Source organism: Fukomys damarensis, unplaced genomic scaffold (genome assembly GCF_012274545.1).
Source record: "Fukomys damarensis isolate Sample0158 unplaced genomic scaffold, DMR_v1.0_HiC HiC_scaffold_37, whole genome shotgun sequence".
Lineage (NCBI taxonomy): Eukaryota > Metazoa > Chordata > Mammalia > Rodentia > Bathyergidae > Fukomys > Fukomys damarensis.
The window spans coordinates 60,698,117-60,723,060 of NW_022900949.1; the positions used below are offsets into that span (position 1 = coordinate 60,698,117).

General features: G+C 37.3%; 2 protein-coding genes and 1 pseudogene across 2 annotated transcripts in view; 1 reads left to right on the forward strand and 2 right to left on the reverse strand.

Annotated features, from left to right (window-relative positions):
- Positions 1 to 24,944, reverse strand: part of Gfm1 (G elongation factor mitochondrial 1) — a 44,356-nt gene that overhangs the window by 935 nt on the left and 18,477 nt on the right. Inside the window, exons 11-17 of the mRNA XM_010636922.3 lie at positions 24,515 to 24,571; positions 18,772 to 18,909; positions 17,893 to 17,975; positions 7,594 to 7,756; positions 5,941 to 6,085; positions 877 to 1,037; positions 7 to 60 (exon numbers count right to left, since the gene is read on the reverse strand). Coding sequence (XP_010635224.1) covers positions 7 to 60; positions 877 to 1,037; positions 5,941 to 6,085; positions 7,594 to 7,756; positions 17,893 to 17,975; positions 18,772 to 18,909; positions 24,515 to 24,571 — 801 coding nt within the window. The remainder of the gene's footprint in view (positions 1 to 6; positions 61 to 876; positions 1,038 to 5,940; positions 6,086 to 7,593; positions 7,757 to 17,892; positions 17,976 to 18,771; positions 18,910 to 24,514; positions 24,572 to 24,944) is intronic.
- Lxn (latexin) lies at positions 11,175 to 17,866 on the forward strand. Its single transcript, XM_010636920.3, has 6 exons — positions 11,175 to 11,505; positions 12,556 to 12,618; positions 13,942 to 14,119; positions 14,421 to 14,557; positions 17,204 to 17,266; positions 17,533 to 17,866. The coding sequence occupies exons 1-6, from the start codon at positions 11,377 to 11,379 to the stop codon at positions 17,629 to 17,631; spliced, it is 669 nt and encodes a 222-aa protein (XP_010635222.1). The 5' UTR covers positions 11,175 to 11,376; the 3' UTR covers positions 17,632 to 17,866.
- On the reverse strand, positions 20,316 to 23,154 carry LOC104871102 (annotated as a pseudogene).

The following is a 24,944-nucleotide window of genomic DNA, read 5'->3' on the forward strand; positions in this document are numbered from 1 at the left end:
GCTCACCTCTGTACATGACCTAAGTTCAGTAGAATAACCAAACATATTATTCAAAGGGACCTAAAAACAAACACGATAGATATTTTAGCATTACTTACTGAAAAGTATTTGGAATAATGCAAGGATATATTTAGTCATGTAATGTTTTAGATTTAGGTTCCTACTCACTACTTTTTTAAAAAAAGAATTAAAGCCAAAGAGAAACACTTTTGTTTTATTCCATACGGAAACCACATCTGACAGCCACTAGGAACCAAATCTTGCATTTCACAGAGCAGACACCACTGAGGCCTTCTTTCTCTAACCATACTCCACTCTCTGGCACCAGCTCAAGCATTTGGAGAAAAGTTTCTTCTCTGAAAATGTTAATACAAATTTTCATTGGATACTTTCTTTTCTTTTTTCTTTTTGTGTGGTGCTGGGCATTGAATTCCAGGTTGCCTCTACCATGTAGCTACGCCCGCACCCCTCCACTGCTCACTTAATGACACGATGCCGAGAGCAGTGTCTGCCAGGAGGTCTTCTAAAGTGATGAACCCAGGTACAGGGCAAGAGAATTACACATGGCCCCAATACAGCATAGATAGTATAATAAAGCATCTAGGCAAAGGAAGCTAAAATGAGAAAGAAAAAATGATTGTTCAATAATAGCATATTCACAAAAGGCCGAGATGAAATGAATCTTATTTTAGCTTCACACTTAAGAGCTGCTCTAAAAAGTAAATTACAGAAGTCGCCTCATATACAGAAGCCACAAATTCAACAGGGAAATGTGCCAATTTGCTTTACAATTGCCAAAAGCAGAAACTAACAGCTTTCCTTCCACAGATTTAAAAAAATTTTTTTTTTTTAAAAACAATGACCAATAGTACTTACATCTGCATAAAGTGTAAAATAGTCCTCAATTCCATCTTGCCCTGTGATTACCCCATGGCGCCGGTTAATTCCCGCGATTACCGGTCCCTGAAAGTCATTCGGAGCTACAACTTCCACAGCCATAACAGGTTCCAGGATACACAATGTTGCACTGGCCAAAGCTAAATTTATAAAAAATGTTTTGGATCATTCAACAAACTAGAACTCTTTCTCTTCCAGCTTTATGATCAAGACACAGATGGTACCCTCCCAAAGTTACATAAACAGATGACCTTATATTATCTGATCTGGATTCATTTTCTTGTAGCAGTTAACAGTCACCTTTCTAGGTGAAAACTCCAATAAAATATTATTTAATTATAGTATTATTTCCATTACCATATTTTTATCCTCAAAGTTCATTAAACTACAAAGAATACAAAAGGATCTTAAAACTTCAGTCATCAAATCCTTTATCATGAAAATTACCCAGTTGTGTTACTTAATCCCTTTGGAAATCTTTGGATTCGGGGAATTGTTAATGTCTAGTAGGTCTATTCTTTCTTGTAAGCTGGAGCACATAGTTGTCTTTTATAGTAAGAAAATAACATCATGGGATGGTGGGGGGGCACCCTTCATATACTTGAAGGAAGAATCAAGTCACTCCTGAGACCTGTGTTTCTTTTAAGCTGAACAATTTTATCACTTGAGATCTAGAAGACTAGTTTCTAGTTTCTGCTCTATGTCTGCCAAATTATATGTCTTTTGTGAAAACATACTCTGGCCAGGACTCAAGTTTCTTCCCACAAAATGAAGATATCAGACTCAATATTGGGAATCAACTCTGCACTAAAACTTAATGTGTATGTCTCTATTTTTGTCCAGTTTAACACATAAGCAGAACACTTCTCTTACAAACAATGGTTGATGGTTAAGTAGTACAGCAATATGGAAAGAGTACAATAAAACTCCAAACATTTGTAGTCTATTGGAAATTGTACTAGTGAAGAGTAATACTTCAGCCTCAGATTGGCTGCATCTATGTTCAAATAAAAGCATTAAGCAAGACACAGAAAAGATGACAAAGAAACTTCAAAAATAAGCATAGCAAAAAGCTATCATTCTTATAGTCATTAAAGCACTTTCTAAAGACACTATTAAATTGAGTGCAATAATTATATAATGGCACTGAAATCCAGAGTCACCCTAAATATCAGTGAGGAATTCATTCTAGGTCCTTCTATGGATACCAAAAAAATCACAGGAGCTCAACCTTTTTTTACATAATGGCTTAGTATTTGCACATAGCCTAAACTTCCCAAATACTTTTTAAAAATTCATCTCAAAGAAGCGTAGGAGAGTCTTAGGGACTGTGAAACATGAAATTCAGCTTTGCTTTTTGCAACTTTCTTATATGTATACACACACACACACACACACACACACACATATATTTTGTTGTTGTTTTGGGTTTTTTTGTTTTGTTTTGTTTTTTGAGACAGGGTCTCACTGTGTAGTTGAGACTGACCTGGAACTCACTATGTAGCCCAGGCTGGTCTCAAACTCACAGCGATCCTCCTGCCTCAGCCTCCTGAGTGCTGGGATTACAGGCATGTGCCACCACACCCGGCTCTCTCAAAATATTTTTGATGCAGAACTCTGGATAAAGTTGACAGTACTAACATTTCTTAGAAATATTTTTTAATTCAAATCATATCCTAGGCTCACACCTACCACTGACTAATCTGTGCTAGTGAATTCTATTCCGAAGAGAGGAATAACTAAACTTACAGAAATACTGCCAAGTCCTAAGCTTCACTGGCTAAGCCCTGACAAACCCTACATAGACATTTCTATCACAGTTAACAATTCTAACCTGCACAGAAACAGCATCATTTCTTCAGATTAGTAGTTTTTAAGGTTAGCAGAGAGATGGGAGGAGCTAGAGCCAAGAACACACCCTTCCAGGCCACACCCTCAATGATGTACCCAACCAGCCCCCACTCCTAAGAGCACATTCAGGCAGGAACTCATCAACGGTTCATCCACTGATGAGTAGAGCGTCCCCATGATCCAATCACCTCTGAATACAAGAGACTTTAATGGGACATTTTAGATCTAAACCATAACACCTGTCCAGTTCTGACCCTGCTCCTCTCTTTAGTTTCCTCCTTTAACCCATTTTCTCATTCACTTTCAAGTGAACCTTGTCCTTATATATGCCATCAACTCTGGTCCATGTGACACGAATCAGAACCTGACTCACCCTGTCATCTTTCAACAGCCACATGGCAGCAAAGTTCTAAAAGCAATTGCATCTATGTGGTGTATAGCTCCCAAAGGTGTGATGTAAAGATACTGATATCATCACAGGATCTTTTAAGCCAAAGTGGTGGACAGAGATGATACTGTTTCTATTTCAAAGTAGTAGTAACATCCCTCTCATATCACCAGGCCAGGTACTAAAGTGATTACCAGAGTGCTTGTGGTCAAAGGCTGACTGGTCTGGATTTAACTTTTAGCCCTGTCACTAACTAGGAAGTAAGCCTCAGTCATTCAATTAACTGCATGAGCCTAAACTTTCTCAACCCTAAGGTCACATGAAAACAAGGTATGATAATTCATGCACATGGCATAATACACAGCACATAAGCAATCAACAAATGTTACTATCAGTACTCTTGAGACAAAACAGCTGAGGTATGGGTGGCAAGGCACAGTGCCGAGACAAGGGCAGTCCAGTAAGAAGAATGACTGGCATTCACTATGCACGCTGCAAATGTTTTCAAGTATATTCTCATTCAGTATCTGTGAGATTATCATCAAGCAGCCTTGGGAAGTTCGGATGACCTGTCCATTTTTGTACAGTATCTAAGAAGCAGTCTGTCTGGACTCACACTCAAAACTGGCATGTAATGGAACAGGATATCAAGAAAAAGACTTCATCTAGCTAAATACACTAACAATATGAGTCTGGCTTGGATTTTATTTCTTTTACAGAGTGGCTATAAGTTCAGTATTTTTGGACCTCTACCAACTGGCCACAAAATGATGGCAATGGTCCTATCTATAGAGTAAAACATGGCCAGAGAACATTAAGTTTCACATTTTAGTTTTAAGTTACATTACTGATTAATTTCAGAGACAAAGTTTAAAATTTGTCTCAAATTAGAGTACATGAGAATGTGAAAAAATGCTTTTCTAATTCTTATAATATGTAACATATAATAATAATAATATTATAATATTAACTCATAAGCTCATTTACCAACATTTTCACCCTGAAACTCACACGGCATTCAAAGGAGGCATATTAAAAAGTTGGTTTTCTTTTTTTTGTTTGTTTTTGTTTTTGGTACTGGAGATGGAACTCAGGACCTTGTGCTTGTAAAGCCGGCAGCGGAACCACTGAGCTAAATCCCCGGCCCCAAAAGTTGGTTTTCTTACTAAGTTTGGCAAGAACTTCCTTAGACCAGACTTTTACATTTTTATCTTTCTCTTTTTAGGAATGTAAACACCAATTTTTTTGTTTTGTTTTGTTTTTTGAGACAGGATCTCACTTTATAGTTCAGGCTGGCCTCGAACTTACAGCAATCCTCCTGCCTCTGCCTCCCGAGTGCTGGGATTACAGGCGTGAGCCACCACATCTGGCCTGATTTTTATTTTTACTTCAAATATAATTTTGTTTCATTTTTTTATTTTCTGGGGTACCAGGGATCAAACTGAGCTAAATCCCTGGCCCCATTTTTTTTTTTTTTTTTTTTTTTGAGACAAGGTCTCACTATACAGTTGTGACTAACCTGGAACTCACTAAGTAGCTCAGGATCGTCTCAAACTCACAGTGATCCTCCTGCCTCAGCCTCCCGAGTGCTGGGATTACAGGCTTGCACCACCATACCTGGCTTCCCGGTTCTATTTTAAATTGATAAGTAATAACTGTATTTATGGGGCAAAGTGACGTTTCAAGCATTTTTATCTTTTAATCATGAAGAAATAAGAATCAAGTGAATAATTCATTTTCATAGTAGCACCCTGCTTATCTGCATAACCTGGCCAAAGTCTCAATTCAATTTTAGTGCTTTTCCTTTGCACATTTACTAGGTTGAGAAAGTGCAGCATAAATTACTAAAGGATCTAGCAGGTTAAACAAAATAAGGAATTAGCAACCTAGTCAAGGGATTAGTAACCTTCTCCAACCATTCCCTATACCTCATCACAGATACGAAATGAGAACAAAGGCAACATAAAGTCTAAAATTTATATAGAATGAATAAAGCAATGATTGACAGAATGCTTATGAAGTCAGATCATGGTTAATTTAATTTTCTACTGTCCCTTTAACCCTCTTTCATTAAATTATTTCTGAAATGTTTCATGAGTCATAATTTTTCAGTGTTAAGACATTTATGGACATTACTAATGAATTATGAAACAACAGATATGATATAGCTGATGAGAAAAATGAATTTTCTGGACTCAGGGCACTGGAAGATCCTTGTCAACACTGATGTCAAATTGTTATGTTATCATTCTATTTTTTTCTCTTAAAAGCAAAGAGTCATACGTGTTTGTGATTACTTGGGGGTCTTCATCAGAGTCTGATACATGTAGCTGGTATTATTCTCCATGGAAAAGGCTGACAGTTTTTTATCAGTTTAGCAAGGAGTTTGCATTGTGGCTAGGTCTACTGAATTCTTTCAAAATACTCTGCTATATTCAAAATGCCTAAAGCCTACAATGTGATACATTAAAAAATTATCTACAAATTTATGGACTTCCTGACATTTAAATGAATCACTAAAATAGTACGACTGTGGTTAACATATCTTTAAAATATTTCTCATATTCCTCAGCATTTGTCTTCTCTATTAAAAACAGAACTTTAGGTTATCAATGAATTTAAATGAATAAATATAATTTGAAAGAATAGGGTAGACTTTGAATTTTATAAGAGAGAGATCTCACTTCAAATTTATAAATATTTATTCATTACCTAGTGCTCAGGGTAGAGAAGACCGAAAACAGTGTTCTCCGAAGCTCCAATGGAACAAGGGAAAACAGACAGGGTACTGAGATGCAGCATACCTTGTTTAACAGCACCTTCTCCAGCTCGGATGAAAGAGATTTCATTGGAATCGACCATGTGGTGCGCTCCATCTTGCAGAACAAACCGGAGCCCAGAGAGCTTGTGACCAGAAAGTGGGCCCTTCTCGCAGGCATCCAAAAACCCCTATTAATGAATGAATACGACTTCAGAAATGAGGGAATTTCACCCTGATGCACTGCCAAAATGCCAAAAGAGTTAGTGTTCAGAATGTAATGTTCTTACGATGTCTGTTATATTTTTAAAAATTTTTTTAGAAAGTTCAAATTAGCAACATTACTATCTAAATTGCACTGTGGCATCTAGATGAGTAATCCCCTGGATGGAAAAGTATATTATTTAAAGATGCAACCTGGCTGGGGAGCAATGCGAACAATGATCATTTTCTCATAACCTTAAGTCTCATAACCTTTTATAAATACAGCATGATCGTACTTTACAGGTAAGGCACAGCAAAGGCAAAAGTAAGGAACTCCCTAAAAGAAAATCTACATCAAAATTAGTGGTTTGACTTTTAAGACCCAATCCCCATGTTTAATCAATAAGAATCAAATAAGAATCACTAGTTGTGATTAAAATATAATGTAACTCTTTAAAACTTAAAAGTTATTACAGTAAAAAACATTGTCATGAATTCCCCTCAAAATCCACCCCCTTGCTTCAAAAATATGCTATCATTCTTGCCACATTCTGAAGCAGTTCTAAAAGTCCTCTTTCATGAGTGTGTGTAACTGTAGTGTCAAGGCTGCTGTGATTTATTAAATCAATTCAGAACGTTCACCTTTTATGGTCAGTTTTACTTTGGGGAAGAGTCAGAAGTAGCACGGCACCAGATCCAGTGCCAAAGTTGGATGACAAAACACCGCAATGTCTTTACTAGCCTGCCTTTTCACTGGACTGCACTTGGCTGCAGCATTCACAGTATTTGTAATTACGCATCATTATGAAGACACTAACAAAACGAGATTTCCAGAAGCGCTCCAGGAAGTGGCAAGAACAATGCGATATGTTGTTAGAAGCACGGGGAGCATTTCAGTGGCATTAATGCCAATGTGTCTTTTGATGCAATACATTTTAAAATTTTATACATTCACTGATTATATCAATCACATTTCAGAAGATATAGAATGGTCCTTTCTTTTTTTCTTTCTTTCTATTTTTTTTTTTTTTTTTTTTTTTTTTTTTTTTTTTTTTTTTTTTTTTTTTTTTTTTTTTTTTTTTTTTTTGGCACTGGAGATAGAACTCAGGACCTTGCACTTGCAAGGCAGATCCGGTGCCACTAGCTAAATCCCTGGCCCAGGTACACAACAGTCTTAAAGGAAATGTGCAAAAGCAAACAAAACATTAACCTCTTATATGTGTCTTTTTTACCTCAATTTTGTGAGGTTAAGTATTTTACAGCCAGTTTATGAAAAAAAGAACAGGTTCTGAACACTGAATGACCAAAAAGAACATTAACCAGCAGCAAAGATGACAGCACACTCAGGAGCTGGGGATCTTAATGAATTATTCCGTGACAATAAACAGTACACAAAACTTTCATAAATTCCCAAGAACTACTACATATGCTGTGATGCAATACCAAATAAACTTTTTAATAAATAAAAGTGCAACAAAGCTTTGTTAAAATTTACCTTTTCTACTGCAGGTATAAAATGTTTTGGGACATTTGTCCCGAATGTGTCATCTGTAAACTCCAACTTAGTGTAGTTCTCTGGGTCCAGAGGCTCCAGGACACCTATGACTTTTCCATACTGGCCTGCACCACCGGATTGTTTTTTATGTGTAAAATCAAACCTAAAAGTGGTTTAGGAGGGAGGAAACAAACATGGCATTATGCAGTTAGCAAAATAAAATAACTTCTAATTTAAATGAAAAATTATTTTATCACTTTTACCTTTTCTTTTGAGTATGATGGACATACGACCCAATTTTATTGCAGTAGATAAAGATCCCTCTCCTTTCTGTTCTCACTTGTACATGAGGATGGGGTATACTACCAAAGTAATCTATGGTTTTAAATTCTGCTAACTCTGAACTTCCAAATTAAAAAGGCAATTTTTTTTTTCTCATTGAGTTTACTGGCGCATTTTAGATATATAGTACAGTTACAGTCATTACTGGGATCTTGTACCTTTACATGACAGGTCTTGGTTCTCATTTTTTCCCCTTATCCCTGTCCTCCCCAACAAGTAAAGGTAATTAAAAAGTTCAGTGTAAGGCTCCTGATCTAATAACCTACATTTCAAAGAACTTACACACTTCCTTTGGACTGCCTCCCTCCCCGAGAAGTGTGCTCACCTAACACTTTTGGAAAAGAGGACAGGTACCTGAAATCTGATGGCTGTACCTAATTTATTCAGATAGTTCCCTTTTCCCTTTCCTTCCTCCATCTGGTTTCCTTTCCCATTTGAAAACGATCTCCTTATTTCCTTTATCTTTTATTTTGTTTTCTACTTATATTTTGGGTTTCTCAGGTAAGAGAAACCATTCTATACTTAATTGTGCATCTGATTTACTTCATTTAACATTACGGTCTTAAGGTGCACCCATTTATCTATCAATGCTTCTTTATTGAAGAGTAGTAATCCATTGTGTATAAATGCTGTACCTCATTTTCTTTGCCCACTCGTCTCCTGACAGGCATACAGACTTGTTTTGAATATTTGGCTATTATGAATGGTGCTGCTGTAAACATGGGTATGCTTGTATCACTGTAATATGATGATTTTAGCTCTTTCAGGAAGATACTTACGGAATAGCTGGTTCAAAGGGAATTTTTAGTTTTAGGTTTTTTGGTACCAGGGACAGTTTTGGTTTTTTGAGGAAATCTCTATATTGATTTCCATAGTGGCTACACTAGTTTACAAGGAATGTAAACTGACTTAATCTACAAATGATGATTCACTTCAAAAGCCATTAGAAGGCACTGCAGGAAGACAGATTCTACAGTAGTTTAGGTAAAAAGGTGAAAAAACCAAGACTTGTCAGGTAGCTATGTAAAACTGCTGCAGACAAAAGAACCACTGGCATGAGAAAGACAATTTAGTTTTTGGCAAAACATCATCTGCCACATTAAAATTAATGTTAAAATTATATTGGTTATTTTTAATTAGTATCTTAGTTTTTTATTTTTAGTCATACCAAAATTGTGAGCAACATGCATTTTTAGTTTTATATTCATACAATTTCAAAAATTTATAGTATAACATCTTATTCCAGAGATCCACAATAATTTCATCATTTCAAAGATAATCTATGCATTAAATCAAGTCTGAGGATAATAGACTGATGACTAGTCATTTATGAGACTATAGTGGGTAACTAAGATTTCAAGGACCCAAACATGAGATTCTCTTAATGCAATTTATTTATGTTACATCTAAATATGCCTTAAAGTTCCTTTGTAATAACTATATTTTTAAAAGAGCCCAAGTTGGTATAGGTACTTTTACATGCCTGCTATGCCATAATCTATGTTACTAGCTCAGATCCACAGAAATTGACTGTATTCATAAGGCTTCAAATGAGCGACTTTAGAAACTGTTAGTATTTACTACTCAAATTGAAGTAACATAAGAAATGCAACTAGCAATTTGTAAAACTTAAAATTTCATTATCAACAGAGTGCCTTTTGCGTATATACTACCACTTTCTCCTAGATACTATCCAAGAAGCACTTGATTTAAAAAATTCACATTCACGCACACATACACATAACCTTTTGAGAACTCCAGCTAGGCACAGTGACCCACACCTGTAATCCAGTGGGCTTGGGAGGCTAACTCAGCAGGAAACAAAGAAAAAAGAAAAAAAAGAAGAAGAGAAAAAAGGGCTGAGAACATAGTTTAATGTGAAGACCCTGTGTTCGTTCTCCAGTACCGAGAGAGAGAGAGAGAGAGAGAGAGAGAGAGAGAGAGAAACACAGAGGGGAAGGGGGAGGGGGAGGGAGGAGAGGATAGGGGAGGGGAGTTGAGGGGAAAGGAGAAAGAGAAAGAGAATAAGCACCTTCAGTTTCTTAGAAAAAGGCTTAAGAAAAGCAACCTTGTCAGGCATGGTGCACACCTGTAGTCCCAGCACTCGGAAAGCTGAGGCAGGAAGATCACAGTGAGCTGGAGGCCAGCCTGGGCTACATAGTGAGTTCAAGGCCAGCCTAAGCTACATAGTGAGACCCTGTCTCAAAATAATAAAATAAAAAAATGTAAAAGCAACCTTTTCATTCTCTAGACACTTCTTGGCTAATAACTAGAAAGGATGAAAAATACTGCTTTAAAACAATCTACTACAAAGAAAATCTTCATATGAATTTTAAACATATGAAAACAACACCACCTTGCAATAGATACATTTTGTTCACTTTACTTTTTACAATATTATCACAACTTAAACAGGCAAGTCTACTCAAAGATCCTTCAAAACTCCATGTTTTAGAAAAGAGAACAGAATTTCTAAGCTGACCGGCCAAAGTGAAGTTCTGGCCACAGTTCTGATAAAAAGGAACCTCAGCTTCCTGAGTAAACCCAAAGAGTAGCCCAAGTTGAAATTCCTTCACAAGTGACAAAACAAAGTAATGAAGAAAATAAGAATGAAAATATACTGCCTACCAAGCTTGCTCCTGCATAAGCAGCTTTTTACAGTATTTATGTTTTCATCATGAAAGCAAAATATTCGAAGTGATTCAAGTTAGAAGCACAGTGTCATATCAAAAACCTCATGTTTCTAAGATCAGTAAAGGCAGAGGGCATAAATACAGTAAAATTTAAAAAATTTCTTCTCACCCAAATGACACAGTTCTCTAGTGTAATACTGCACTGCACTTTGCAGTCTTCTTAAACCTGTATTTCCGCAGAATTTATGCAAGCCCAGAAAAAGATAAGGGTGAGCCAGCCTGTTCCTGGATTCCAGCAGGGGAGAAAGAAGAAAGGACTCACACTACCTGGCACACCTGTGCACCTTGCCCTGTGTGAGGACCGGTGCGGTGTCCAAGTTGCGCTCCAATCTGCAAGTGAAGCAGCCGGAGGGTCTGAAGCAAAGGAAACTGAAGGCCTTAAGAGACAACAGAAGAGCAAAACCCAAAAGCCCAAAAGCCCCAGCCCTACGCTTCTATAAAGGTCAGTACTGTAGCAGAATTCCCGCCAACGTCGCCCAAACCTGCCCTCCCTGGCGAATGACAATTGGCCCGCTTCTCCTCCACTAGGAGCAGTGAAGGCTGGGGGAGTGGGGCGGGGCTACAGAGGCACGAGGCCCAGGGATCTAAGACACAGGGAGCCACAGCACACAGCGCTGCTTCCCCAGAAAGGAGGAAGAGGGGAGGAAGGAGCTCTCCAGTGCACACCCAGCCAGGCGTGCCGTCTTCCCGCCCGCAGGCAGATCGCCCTAGACCTTCCTGTTAAGTCGGAGGAACCCGTGCTCGCCAGATGGAAATCTCGCCGAACCACTACGCAGCCTCCAGGGCGGCCTCAGTGGCGGAGAGCTGCATCAACTACCAGCAAGGGACCCCCCACAAAGTGTTTCTGGTGCAGGCTGTGCAGCAGGCCCGGAAGGAGGTGAGTCCTGCTCTCCAGCCCTGCCCCGCCCTGTTTCTGAGCGCCACCCCACCCCCTCCGCTGTTAACCTTCCTGGGGACAGTCTGCATGCAGATAGCTGCAGCTGTTTGTGGTTTGTTTTTGTTCTGTTTTTGGACCATAAGATAGAAATATCTGTTTTTATGGACATTATTATAATGAAAAGGGAAAATAAATAAGGTGGTAATTTCCCCAAATGAGACCTGTAGGATTCATTTAAAAGAATCTGAGAACTGGTAGTAGGTTTCTGGACCAGTCTTCAGAAAATGCCTATTACAAAAGCTCCCTTCCTCCAAATGACTCACCATTGCCTACATTTGAAGACCAATCCTTATAATTTGACCAAAATGAAGATGGGATAAACTGACCAAGATAAACTGACAACCAAAGCTGGAGAATAAAGGCGTCCTGAACCCTTCACTGTCACTGTAACTGGATGCGCTCCTCTGGATAAAGGGTTGATTAAGTGTTTATGGCCTCAGAACACTGACTATGGATTTCAGGCTGTCATTTCACTGGGTTACAAACTTTCCATTTGTCTCTTGATTTTAAAGTGAAATACCTAAATGTTTCTTACTGTTATAAAATTTGTTTACTATCATTTGAGGGTACACTAATACAAAAGTAAAACCAGTATTTCAATGTATTAGGTTGCCAACCATTTTGCAGTCGTGTCTCAAAATGGAATTCACACTTACTTAACACTACTGGAGAATACACTGGCTTTATGAGAAACTCTTCCCAAAGGTGTATCTGCATTATTAGAATTAAAAGATCACAGATCCAAAGGGTGATTAATCCTGAGCTAAGCTCATCTTATTTTTACGCTTCTCTCCTTCATGAACTTGCTACAGAACCTGCTAACTTAAGACACTACATACCTTACAACATGCATTTTTCAACATGTAAAGGTTTAATCATTTCCTCCACCAGCCAGTCCTCCCAACCAAAAAAGAATGGATTCTCCTACCAAAGCACATACCTGACTTGCTAGTATAACATTATCTTCTCTCTGCCACAATTTTATTTTAGGATATTCCAGAAAGAGGACACAAGTATCACCTTAAGTTTTCCATAGAAGAAATTATCAAAAAAGTAAGTGAAATGTCTTTTTTAGTAAATGAAATGTGATTCTAAATATTCCAGATCATCTTTGCTAGTATTTGATCTAAGGCTATTAAAATTTTTAAGATTACTGTGACTCTAAAAAACAAAACAAAACAAAACTAACCATATGGGCAAAGCTTAAAATGGCTCATATTTTACTATCTTTATGTATTGCGATACATCCTGAGTTATTTCTATTGTAATACTTAGAAAATAGACTATATTACAGTTCTATAAGTTACCTTGCTACATACTCATAGGGCAGTCTGAATTACTGCTACTAGGTTCTGGACCTTTATATGACCGAATTAAGTAACTGATTTTCCAGTCTTGACCACTTTCTTATGGCTGCCTTTCTAGTTCTGTTCTTGATTGGGTAAAGAAAGTGTTTATACTTTATTTTGGTACCAGGGACTGAACTAAGGACCTTGCACTTGTAAGGCAGGTGGCAGCACCACTGAGCTAAATCCCTGGCCCAAGAAAGTATTTTTAGATATTCATGAGCAATAGAATTGTCAATTGATACCACTGTTAAAAATCTTTCCAGTAGGGAAAAGAAATTTAAGTGTGTGTGTGTGTGTGTGTGTGTGTGTGTGTGTGTGTGTGAAATTATTAGACATATTTAAAAGGAAATAACTACAAATGGCAACATAATCATCCTGAAACTTTAAAAAGCTTGCCCTTTTGTTGAGAATCATTCAGAAGAGATAAAGGCTAACATAAGGAAGTTCACTAAAAGGCATTTAAACTTCTAGACAGTTATCTTTACAAAGCATAACCATATACGACAATCTTTTAACTTTATATACAGATTTTTTCTCTCTCTGCATTTGAAAAAAAATGTGCTATTTCAGGAGCAAGAAGTAAGAAGAATAGAAAAACATAAAAACTTAATCACAGCACTATCTTAATGCATACTAAGACCCTGGATTCATTGCCCAGTACCAGGGAGGGGGAAAAAAAGGTAACTAATCTTGAGTTGGTATATAAAGTCAGACTAAAATCTGGTCTTACAAATGTAACACTCCACTAGTATTGAAATATATTAAAAGTTCAAAGTTTTAGGACTAGAATTTACAAGATTATGTATGAGAGTAGGTTATATGGTAAGATACTTAATGTTAGGTAGTTGCATGTTTTCTGTAGAAAATTGATGGGTTAGGCTCAGTTAGATAGTTCCCAAAACAGTTACTCTGAAGTGAAGTCTGAAACAGTTAACCATCAGTGCTCTAAATCCTAGCTCAAACAATAATAATTAGTAATGGATGGGTACCTGAAAGTAAGGATCTTTTGTGAAAATATTTCAAACAGCAAGTTACAGTGAACTGCACAGCTGAAGTACTTTACCCTCCGGTGGGACAAGGTACTGCACCAGAAGTCAACTTCACATTTGAAGGAGATATTGGGAAGAACCCAGATGAAGAAGATAACACATTTTATCAAAGACTCAAGTCCTTGAAGGAACCACTAGAAGCACAAAATATTCCAGGTATATACATATGGAATGGAAAAGTACTTTTTCCACCTTTAAGACTGATCTTATTCATGCTCAAAATTGTTAAATGTTAACTATACTGTAAATATCCTGGCTTTGGCAAAAATACTCATTTCCAAAGTAATCCAACAAAAAAAAGGGGCCATAAAACTTTACAGATCCATGGCTTCATTACATTGTTTCTGTATACATGTGAAGAAAACTAAGACATGACTTAGAATTTAGATTTTTAAAAACGGTTAATACTGGATACACAGCATGATTACATGAAATATATTCCTGTTTCCCCCACCAGACAGCTTTGGAAATGTACCTCCACAAATGAAGCCAGTTCGACACTTAGCTTGGGTTGCTTGTGGTTATATAATATGGCAGAATTCTACTGAAAACACATGGTATAAAATGATAAAAATTCAGACTGTCAAGCAAGTGGTAAGTATTCTCTATAACGTATGCTGTTAGGGTTAATGTTAATTAAAAGTACTATAATTCACAGTTGGATATAGCATCCCTAAAGTCATTTTGCATTTAAAATACAGTGGTGAACTTGGTATTCTGAAGCATCTAGTCCCGAATCCTAATTAAGACTAGAGAAGATGAGTACTTGTAGGAAAAGACCAAAGCAACAGCAACTCGTCCAAAGAAGTCACTTAACGGCTACAGGATGAAAACTACAGACCTCCTTTGCCTCAAATTTGTCTTCCTAGTAACTGTACTGGGTTAGGTCATATACTGACGAGACAGTATAACAATACCAAGGCAAATCCAAAGATTTCAGTGATACTTTTCTAGGAATAAGTAGTATGTAGATTGTACTTGTACAGGACAATATGGTAATGATGGTTTTTAAACCTTTCATGTTAGGCAAGTGAGATTAAATTAAGATGATTCACTCAAGCCCTCTTCTACAGCAAAAGGTTCAGTGACTATTAGCACAGGTAAGACAGAATCCCAGGTATATGCTCTATACCTATAATGATTTTCTTGGTCTCTAACGTGCTACACAGAAGGCCTCAGAGCTCTTTTTACAGCCATCACTAGCAAAGCTGCACTTTCAAGAAAGTCTAAAGTTAACAATTTGTAGTTTTTGTGCTCAGCTAAATATAAATTATTTCCTTTAGCAAACTAAGTTTTGTATTCAAATTACTCTTGTCATGCAATACTGAGATTGTTTTTATTCTCTACTCATAGTGGTCACAGCTACTTAAGAGATATAGCAGGCTTTTTCCCACCAGGGATTAGTACTGGTGTTGCCGGCTTTGTGAAGTTTGCTGTATTGTCTCAAACAGTTCTATTATTTGTTCTTTAGGTAGCTGTATATAACTTCATTTTATAGCCCATTTGGCCATAATTTACAATTTCTTATCTTATTTGTTGCTAGCCGTATGTTTCATTGTCTGATACAATGACTAGAAGTGAATCATTGTAGATCTTAAAGACATAGAATAAACGCTTTTATTTTGCTTTATTAATAGCCTAAAAAGAAAAAGTGGAAAGAAACCACAAAAAATAGTTTTAGCTCAATGGGAGAAAAGGACTTTCCTTTCTCCCTTGTAGCTAGAGCACCTTTTTGCCAAAAGCTTTTGCAGCCACTTATGAGACAACTACTCACATTGGAGGGCAGGATACCCAATTACTTTACTTAGAGTGTCATACCAAAAACCTAACCTAAGTATTACAACATTTTCAGAAAGAGAGTGAGCTTTTTTCCTAACATATTTCATAGACAGCAACCTTGCTTATAACATTCCCTTTGGGTACTGAAGCCTCAGTAGCCGAGTCTAGGTGGAGAGGTTATAAAATTATCATAATTTCTCAATGTAACCTTTCACCAAATTGTGATTTTTTTTAAGTATTAATGAAAGTCTCACTAGAAGCGTTTAAATACTTCACTTTATATGCATCCTATCTCTTTACCTATTAAAATCTAAATGTAAGAACCGTTACAGACATATATATATTATCTTTCAGGGGCATTCTTTGTCGCTATTATTTAGAGAAAAGATTACTTCAAGATACTACAAAGAAACATATGCTTGTCTGACCCTGGAGCCACACTTACAATCACTATTAACCAAAGGAGCCCAGGAATTTGAGCTGCTTGGAAATCTAGGGTTTGTCTCAATATACCAATTATATCTCAGGGATTTAGCTCAGTGGTGCCGCCGCCTGCCTCGAAAGCACAAGGTCCTGAGTTCGATCCCTGGTACCAATCAAATATCTTAAGGACCCCTTTGTAGAACAGCAGGTCTGAGGATGATGGCTTTAACCTATGAAGATACAGTCTTTCTGTGTAGCTGGTGGCATATTTTTAGTCCCAAATGGAGAATTTCCAGTATTAAATTGGTTTCTTTTAATGAAGGCACACACTGCTATTTCCTTTATTGGTTTTTTTGGCAGTAGTGGGAAATGAACTTAAGCCATTGCATACACTAGGCAAGCACTGCTCCACTGAGGTTCATTCCTAACCTTTTTATTTTTTGAGTCAGAATCTTGCTAAATTGCCCAGCCTGACCTCAAACTTGCAATCCTCCCACCTCAGCCTCCCAAGTAGCTGGGATTAGAGGAACGCTCCACAACATACTATAATACAGTTTATAATGTAATAAAATATATTAAGTAAAGGATAATTTTTCTCAACAAGGGAAATATTAGTGATTCTTAAATAGCAAGCTACACACAATAATGCTTTTAAGTAGCTACTACACCTTGAACAGTAAATAGGTAAAACTGTTATTACAATAACAAATATAAAATCATGATTTTTTTTTTTTTGTACCAGTGATCAAACTCAGGTCCTTGTGCTTGCGAGGCAGGTGCTGGATCCACTTAGCTAAATCCCCAGCCATTTTGAAATCATGATTTTAAAATGTTGTTTGAAAGAATACTTATTTAATGTGAGAGAATACCAGTAGTTTTTCTGTCAAGCTAAAGTGAGGTAAATTATGGCATTGAATTTTTATTTTTACCTAAGTGAAATTATTATAATTATTAATTAAAGCTAATCTTAAAAATCAAAATGTCACTTTCCCCCCAGTGATACTGTTTTAAACACCAGGTTTTAATTTTTTGTCACAGCAAAGAAATGATGACTTTATTGAATTAGACTATACCATTCTACTTCATGACATTGCATCGCAGGTAAAGTATAATTTGTCTTTATTTGATACCACTTTAAAAACAGAATCCTTTTAAAGCCCCAGTGTTCTTTTGTTAATTTTGACCATAAGTCAGAATTCATGTAAATTTAGATAGGCATTAGGTCAAAGTATATGATACTCAGAAGCAGTTTAACTCATTTTGTGCTATTCTTTAAGAAGACTTCTGTTTTCCATAAAATATAAACTGAATTATCTTGTTTTCTGCATTTTATCATGCCATTAATTTGTTTGTTTTTTTACTTGCAGGAGATTATTCCTTGGCAAATGCAAGTTCTTTGGCATCCACAATATGGTACAAAAGTAAAACATAGTAGCCGTCTCCCAAAGGAAGTAACACTGGACTAAACAAAGACCTTGCATGGAGATGACACCTAGACAAGCCTTTGGATGACATGTACGCCAGTCTTCATTGGTATCTAGTCTAAAGGACCAAACAAATCCCAAAGTGTCAGTTTGTACAGTGTCTCATCTACTTTACAAAGCAACATATATTCCATAATAAAAGATGTCCCTACATAAAAGTCTTTATAGTAGTAATAATGCAATGTATATCTTATAATAAAGTTTTCATTTCAGTCTCAAAGTCTAATTGTGTCACATACTTACGGAACAGGAGCAGTTATGGTCTCTCTAAAGGCAACTTTTGGTTTTCCTGTGATACAAGGACAGCCATATTCTCTTTCCATTCTCTAAAAAGAATGAGAGAAAATTTTGAGGTATTTTAAAAATAAAATGAAAGAAAAAAATCCTAGGTTTCTTACATACGTTAGTAGCATTTAAATAACCAAATACCAAATCTTAAATCATTTTAGTAGTTTATAAAGATTAGGTATTTCAAAGTACAAATGCCTTTATAGAATTTTAGATACATGAAATCCAATTTAATTGTGTATACTTATCACTAATCTATCCACTAAGATTTTACCATTGTTCACTATTACTTTCCCTGGAATGATATATAAATCAATTGTCAGAATTTTCTATCTCAGCTTCAAAGATAATGATCATGCCACAATTACCAGTCCTAGCTTTTGTGTTCATTTATACACATACACATGCACATAAATACATGTATGTACGTATGTATGACCTTCCCTAAGAACATCCTTGCTTTTATCTATGTTATAATGATCTTCAAGTATTGATGAGATGAAATTATCTAAAGAATGACGGCAGACTGTCACATCTAGGGCTGGAATGGATTCACCTGACGCAGTTAACCAGGACCTGGGAAGGATGGATGGATGGTCATGTTGAAAATCCCACCAGCTGATTCTAGGAGTCCACGTTTAACAAATAAAAAAAATTTAGAAATCAAACTAATTTGTAATGTACAGTGGAAGCAGCAGCACACTACATCTGAACAAACCACAATAAAGCCTGAAGAATTAATATTAGTTTACAATTACACTGAGCATTATCCATTTTCACTCCTGATGAAACACACAGTGATAAATTTAATTCAACTTCTTCATTTTCCATTACCTGAGCATAGATTTCCAGGTGTAGTTCTCCCATTCCAGATACAATTGTCTCTTTGCTCTCGGCATCAAAGTGGACTTTAAATGTGGGATCTTCTCTTGTAAACCTGGCAATACCTTTTGAAAATTTGTCCAGATCATTCTTTAAGAGAAGGAAAGTCATATATTTTGCTAAGTATGGTAAGCACTGGTACATCTGAAGGAAATTAATTATATTAATTAGGATGATCCGTGTCTAGCTCTACTTCACTCATTTTTTTTATTAAGTTTGGATACCACACAGCCAAGAGAGCAGGGAATAGCTACAGAAAAGAACATAAAGCTGCTTGATTAATTTAGTTCACTGAGAATCACGTTGCTGACCTGCAGAACTGTAAAATAACACATTTGTGGTTTGTTGTTGTTTTTTTGTTTGTTTGTTTTGTTTTTGGTACCAGAGATCGAATGTGAGTCCTTGCACTTGTGAAGCAGGCACTGAGCTAAATCCCAGGCCCAATTTTTGTTGTTTTAAGCCACTATATTCGTGCTAATTTTTTAAAGCAGCAATAGCAAACTAACATGCCCTGTATTATTAGTACTACCAGCCCTTGTTTATTTACATGCTTAAAGCTATGATAATGTATTTTGCACGTTATCTCAAACCTAATCACAATGCTGCAAGGCAGAATTTTCTGTCTTTTACAGATGAGGAAACTATGTACAGAAAGGTTAAGTAACTTGTTCAAGAGCACATGGCTAGTGTATGACAAAGGTCGAATTTTCCTCTGCACTGGACACTCAACTTAGCAAAAGCGTCATCCTTGATTCCATTATGGAGACTCAGCTTTACGCAGATACTTCATCATTTGATTTGAATGACTTTACTCCAGCAAGCAGATACGTTTAAACTTTTTTTTATTCATTGTTTGTTGGTCCATTTCAGGTGTACATTATGATCACACTCATTACTGGGATTTGGTACCCGTACATGATGTATCTTGGTTCTTTCTGTTTTCCCCCATTCCCCTTCCCTCCTTTCACCCTTCCCATTTACAAAAGCTTTGCTTCTGTTTTTTCCTTCTCTTCTCATTTTTTTCTTTCCCTTCTTTCCTTTTCCCACCCGTCCTCCACAGTTCCCCTTCCTCTTTGAAACTTCTCTTCCTATTTCACATCATCTGCTATACATTTTGGTCCTCATTTATACTTTCAGTTTTTCACACCAGAGAAACAATTCAGTATTTTTGTTTTCCTTTGTACCAGGAATTGGACTCAGGGCCTCGGGCTTGCCAGGCAGGTACTGCACCACTGAGCTACATCCCCAGCCCAACAATTCGGCATTTACGCATGTGTGTTCTATTTATTTTACTTAGGAGTATGACCTCAAGGTGCATCCATTTAGCTATAAGTCTCATTCTTTATGGTTGAGCAGTACTCCCTGGGAGGGGTTTTTTTCTGGGGATCGAACTCGGCACCTGGAGCTTGCGAAGCAGGTGGCAGAACCACTGAGATAAATCCCTGGCCCTGTAGTACTCCATTTTATAAGAGAAAACAAAACAAAGCAAAAAAAAAAAAAAAACACATTTTTTAAAACTGATATGCAGAATTTATTAAGCTTTACACATGTAACAGACCGCAATTTCAATTGCATCCAAAGTGCTAACAAAAGCTCTAGCAATCAAGAATGGCAGCATGTCATTTCATAATAATCATCACTGTGGCTTTTAAAATTTGGTTTTCAGAAGAATCTATCTTCAAGTAAATCTAGTCATGCTTTTGAAAATTGCTTGAAGTCACTCCAGGCTTGGCAGTTAAACAAGAAAACAATCACAATTTGATACATGACAGATAACACTGTAGGCCATAAACATACAGCATAAGGAAATGATAGCGGTGGTATACGTCAGTAGTCACTCAGTTACTAGACTTCCTTGGCCTCTATGCAGAGGGCTTCATTCACTAGCCTGGACATCCAGTTTTCAAAGTAGGAATGATGCCTACAGTATCACTTATAACACTGCAAACAAGCAGAGAATGAGGAATTCATCTTTGTTGATAAATTACACCCTCAGGACTTTACAGTAACACCTTAGTATAAAAAGGTTCAAGTGGTATCAGCCGTAACTGTGGGCTTATTTTAAAAGATGCTAAATGGATTAAGTGGAGACAGCAATGCTTCCCCCAACGGGACTAAGCTTACCAGGTTTACAGCTATCAAGACCTAAAACACTTCAGGTGTCTGAACTGAACACAGATGAGCACACTGGTATCTCAACCTGATATTCTCGACACTGTTGTTTGGTCAACTGTCCTTTTACTCTGAAATTAAAATTTAATATGTCAAAAGGTGATATAAGTGGCGTAATAACCAATATGCTGAAATGGTTATAGTCACAAATGGCAGTTAAGGACATGGGGAGATCCTACTCCCAAGTCACTCCGTAGTTGGAATCACTGTATATACTGTCACACGACTATAACAAGTTGAATTTAAAGCTGTTTACTTTAGTCTGGCATCTTCACACACACTAAATAGTGTACCTTATATGAAAACTGTTTATTCAAACACAATTTTATAGCTGTTAAATTCTTCCCTTAAATGTAAATAAAATGGCACAAAAACTTTTTAATAACCAGGACTCAGAAAATTTAAAATAATTTGAGTTAGGAATCAAATATACACAGTCAAAGAAGGGAAAAAAGTCATTTAAAAGACAAAGATCCAAGTAGCATCTCAGATGCAAAGCAATTTTGTAAAGTAGGGAAGCAACTGTGATCACCCGCAGCTTCTCAGATCATTCTAGCAAGTGTCTGTATAATAGTATTTCCCTAAATAAAGGGCCTTGAATGCACATTCCGGGTGGTTCCTGGGAGGAGAAGCAAAATATTTTCATTTGTTTAACTCACAAACTATTTGGTCAAAGCTAAATAAAAGCACATCTGGTAGAAATCCGTAGCAATGAATGTTGACAAGATGTGCTTGGATCTTGTGTGCAGCCTCTGGCAGTGGGTAGTGGAACAAAGGCAGCAATCTCACAGGCTCTCCTGTGTCTGTTCTGTGGGCGGCTCTGCGTCAGCAGCACTAGCATTTGCAGTTGAATTGAAGACTTCTCCAAAATCACCGCCAGCAGGCTTGGTTCCCCCTACTTTAGACTAAATTTTCAACCTTTTCTTCAAATGACTTGAAAGTTGGGGAGTTTTTTCATGTCTTCCAGCTTTTTGTGATGAAAGAGCCAACAGATGAAAAGGCCGCTGGAGCCTTCTGTCCAGCTTGAGATAAGGTTTCAGAGGTCTTCCTGTATGCGCGCGTGGATGTCACATCCTGCCACCCTTTGGCAATGTTCTGCTTTAGCTCCTCTACTGAACCAACCCCAAGTTCCTGGCTGATCTCTGCTAGATGCCTCTCTTTTGCTACTAACACTTGAGACAGAGTCTGGATTTCTTCTTCCAACTTTGCCAGCTCTCTTTTCAGCTCTTCCTGCTCCTCTTCTGAGAGTATCTGGGTGGCACTGAGCACAGCTGCAGCATCTGCTCCTTCCTCGGGTACTGGGTCTGTCCTCAGCAATCCATCTTTCTGCATAGGTGATCCAGGTGGAGATAAATTCCCACCAGGGGACAGACAGAGGTACTTTATGTTCACTCCTGCACTGAAATCAAACAGGGACTGGTAGTCTTCATATAAGTCTGTGTCTCTGTCATCGTTCTCAGACAGAGGCAGAACGCACGGCTTTAGGGCCACCTAAGCTTCTTCCAGTTGTGTGCCCCTTTGGCCTTTCTCCCTTTGCCCACATCTTCTTTATCCAGTCACCAGCTGATGGGCGTTTGGGCTGTTTCCAAGATTTAGCTTTTACAAACTATGCTGCTATAAACATGGGTGCACATATGTATAAACAACCCAGGAACACTGCAAAATCTTTTGAGTTATTGATGCATTTCATTTCCCTCCACTACTGTGATTTATTAACAATTAAATGTCTTACATAAACTCTGGATTTAGGAATGAAAGGCATTAACACCTTTAATTCATAACCCTGCATATTTCCAAAGAGAAAAGCAAGCAGTCTTAGCAAAGCACTTGGAACAACTACTGGAACAACTAAAGTGAGATGCAACGTTTGCGCTTCTTCAAGTTTCTAGGAAGGTGAAATGATTACTGTTTCCTGCCCCCCCAGTTTTTTCTTTCCTCCACTGTTGGGGCTCATATCTAGACGAACCCCACCAAAGCCCTATGAGCTCATAGGTGGGGCTTTCAGGAGGTGACTGGATCATGGGGGCATAACGCTCATTACTGGATCGGTCCGCTGATGAGTTTATAGCTAAATATGCCTTGGGAGGTAAAGCCCGGTGGAAGGAGGGAGGGGTCACTGGGGTGTGGGCCGGAAGGGTCTGTCTCCTTCCCTCCTCCCTTGGTCCTTCTCTGCTTCCCACTGCCACACATGGACTGTTTCTCCTCTGCCATATCCCTCTGCCTTGGATCCAGTCGATTATGTAGTGCAACTTCGAGGAGCTGTGGGCCAAAACAGACCTTTCCTCCTTTAAGTTGTGGGTGTTGGGTATTGTGTCCTGGTAAGGGACACAATTAAGACATATTACTGAAAAAGATCTGGAAAATCCCAAGGTTCTTCAAAATAGAGGAAGGAATAGCTGTTATAATGTATCTCCTATAACAGATTCATCAGAATATTCTCTATTCTGTAATGATAGTTCCTACCTAACAAAAAGTCATAAAGGGTTCACTCAATGTGTAAATAAATGCATTCCAATAAACCATGTTAACATGACCGTTGTCAATGCCAAGACAACACAGGAACTAAGTAATTATGGCATAAAATGAGATTAATTCCAAAGGCAAGCGACGTAAATGCAAAACATTCAAGCTGATTTTGCCTGTGTAAAATGTCACATGATATGAAACACAATTGTAAAAGTATAAAAACAGAATTAGCCAGGAGTGGTAACACATGCCTGTAATCCCAGCTACTTTGGAGGATGAGGGTAGGAAGATGACAAGCTTAAGACCAGCCTAAGCAACACAGCCAAACTATGTCAACATTTAAAAATAAGAATGTGGGGGGTGGAGAATGGGGATGTAGCTCAATAGTAGAGCACTTGCCTAGCACACATGAGGTCCTGGGTTCAAATCCTAGTAACTGAACAAAACAACACAAACAAAAACAAAGAGAAAAAAGAAAAACAAAAACAAAATGTAAAATTGTATTTGGGAATAAGAAAGTCTTATAGTCTCCTGATGTTATTCTCAGACATGTACTTCCTAACTACCACAAAATCTCGAGGTGTACAATAAATCATGAGGCAAATAATCTCTGTGACATCCTAAAGTGCTTTATGGTAAAGTTTTACTACAACTTAAGACAAACATTTCTGTTTCCCCTTTTTTCAGTACTTTAAGAATCCAAAAAGGTTCCTTTAACATTCTGGGGCCAATGACAAAGTTAAGAGTTATGAAGTACAGGGCTGGGCTCAGTGGCACCACACCTGCCTTGCAAAGGCAAAGTCCTGAGTTTGATACCCAGTACTCCCCCAAAAAAGTTATAAAGTACAGTCTGGTGATTATGAAAATACCATTAATTTCTTCAAATATACTGAAGAATTATTAGGAACAGACTAGGAAACTTAAAAAGGTGATCTCAACACCAAAAGAGGAAACAGAGACCACAAAATTGCTGATTATGACAAAATATGTATACGTAGAGGTACATGAAAGCTCAAGTTTTTATCATGACATCCTGAACTTTAAATCAAATTCCTACCTTGTTAGAAGGCTTCATTGCTACTGAAATGACAGGATCAGGAACATGAATTGACTCCTGAAATATTTTTTAAAAAGACGGAGAATAATTAAAAAACAGCATTATAAGGATCATGGATGAAAAAATTTAGCATGCAACTTCACTACAGAACAAAGAACAAATACTAGTCAACATCTTTAAGATAGACAATACATTCCTTGGTCTGTTTTACATGAAGTAAGAGAATATATTAATGTAACATGTTAGTACATAAATAAAGTCATCCATTTGTATGATCTACCTCCAAAAACTAAATTATTTAACTGTATTAAATCACTGCAATAAATCCAAATTCAGATACATGGAATTCTTATTCCCTTGTGGCTACATCTGCTATTGCTGTAAGTTACTTCATTTAACCAAAATATACTAGGATAACGCACACAGAAAG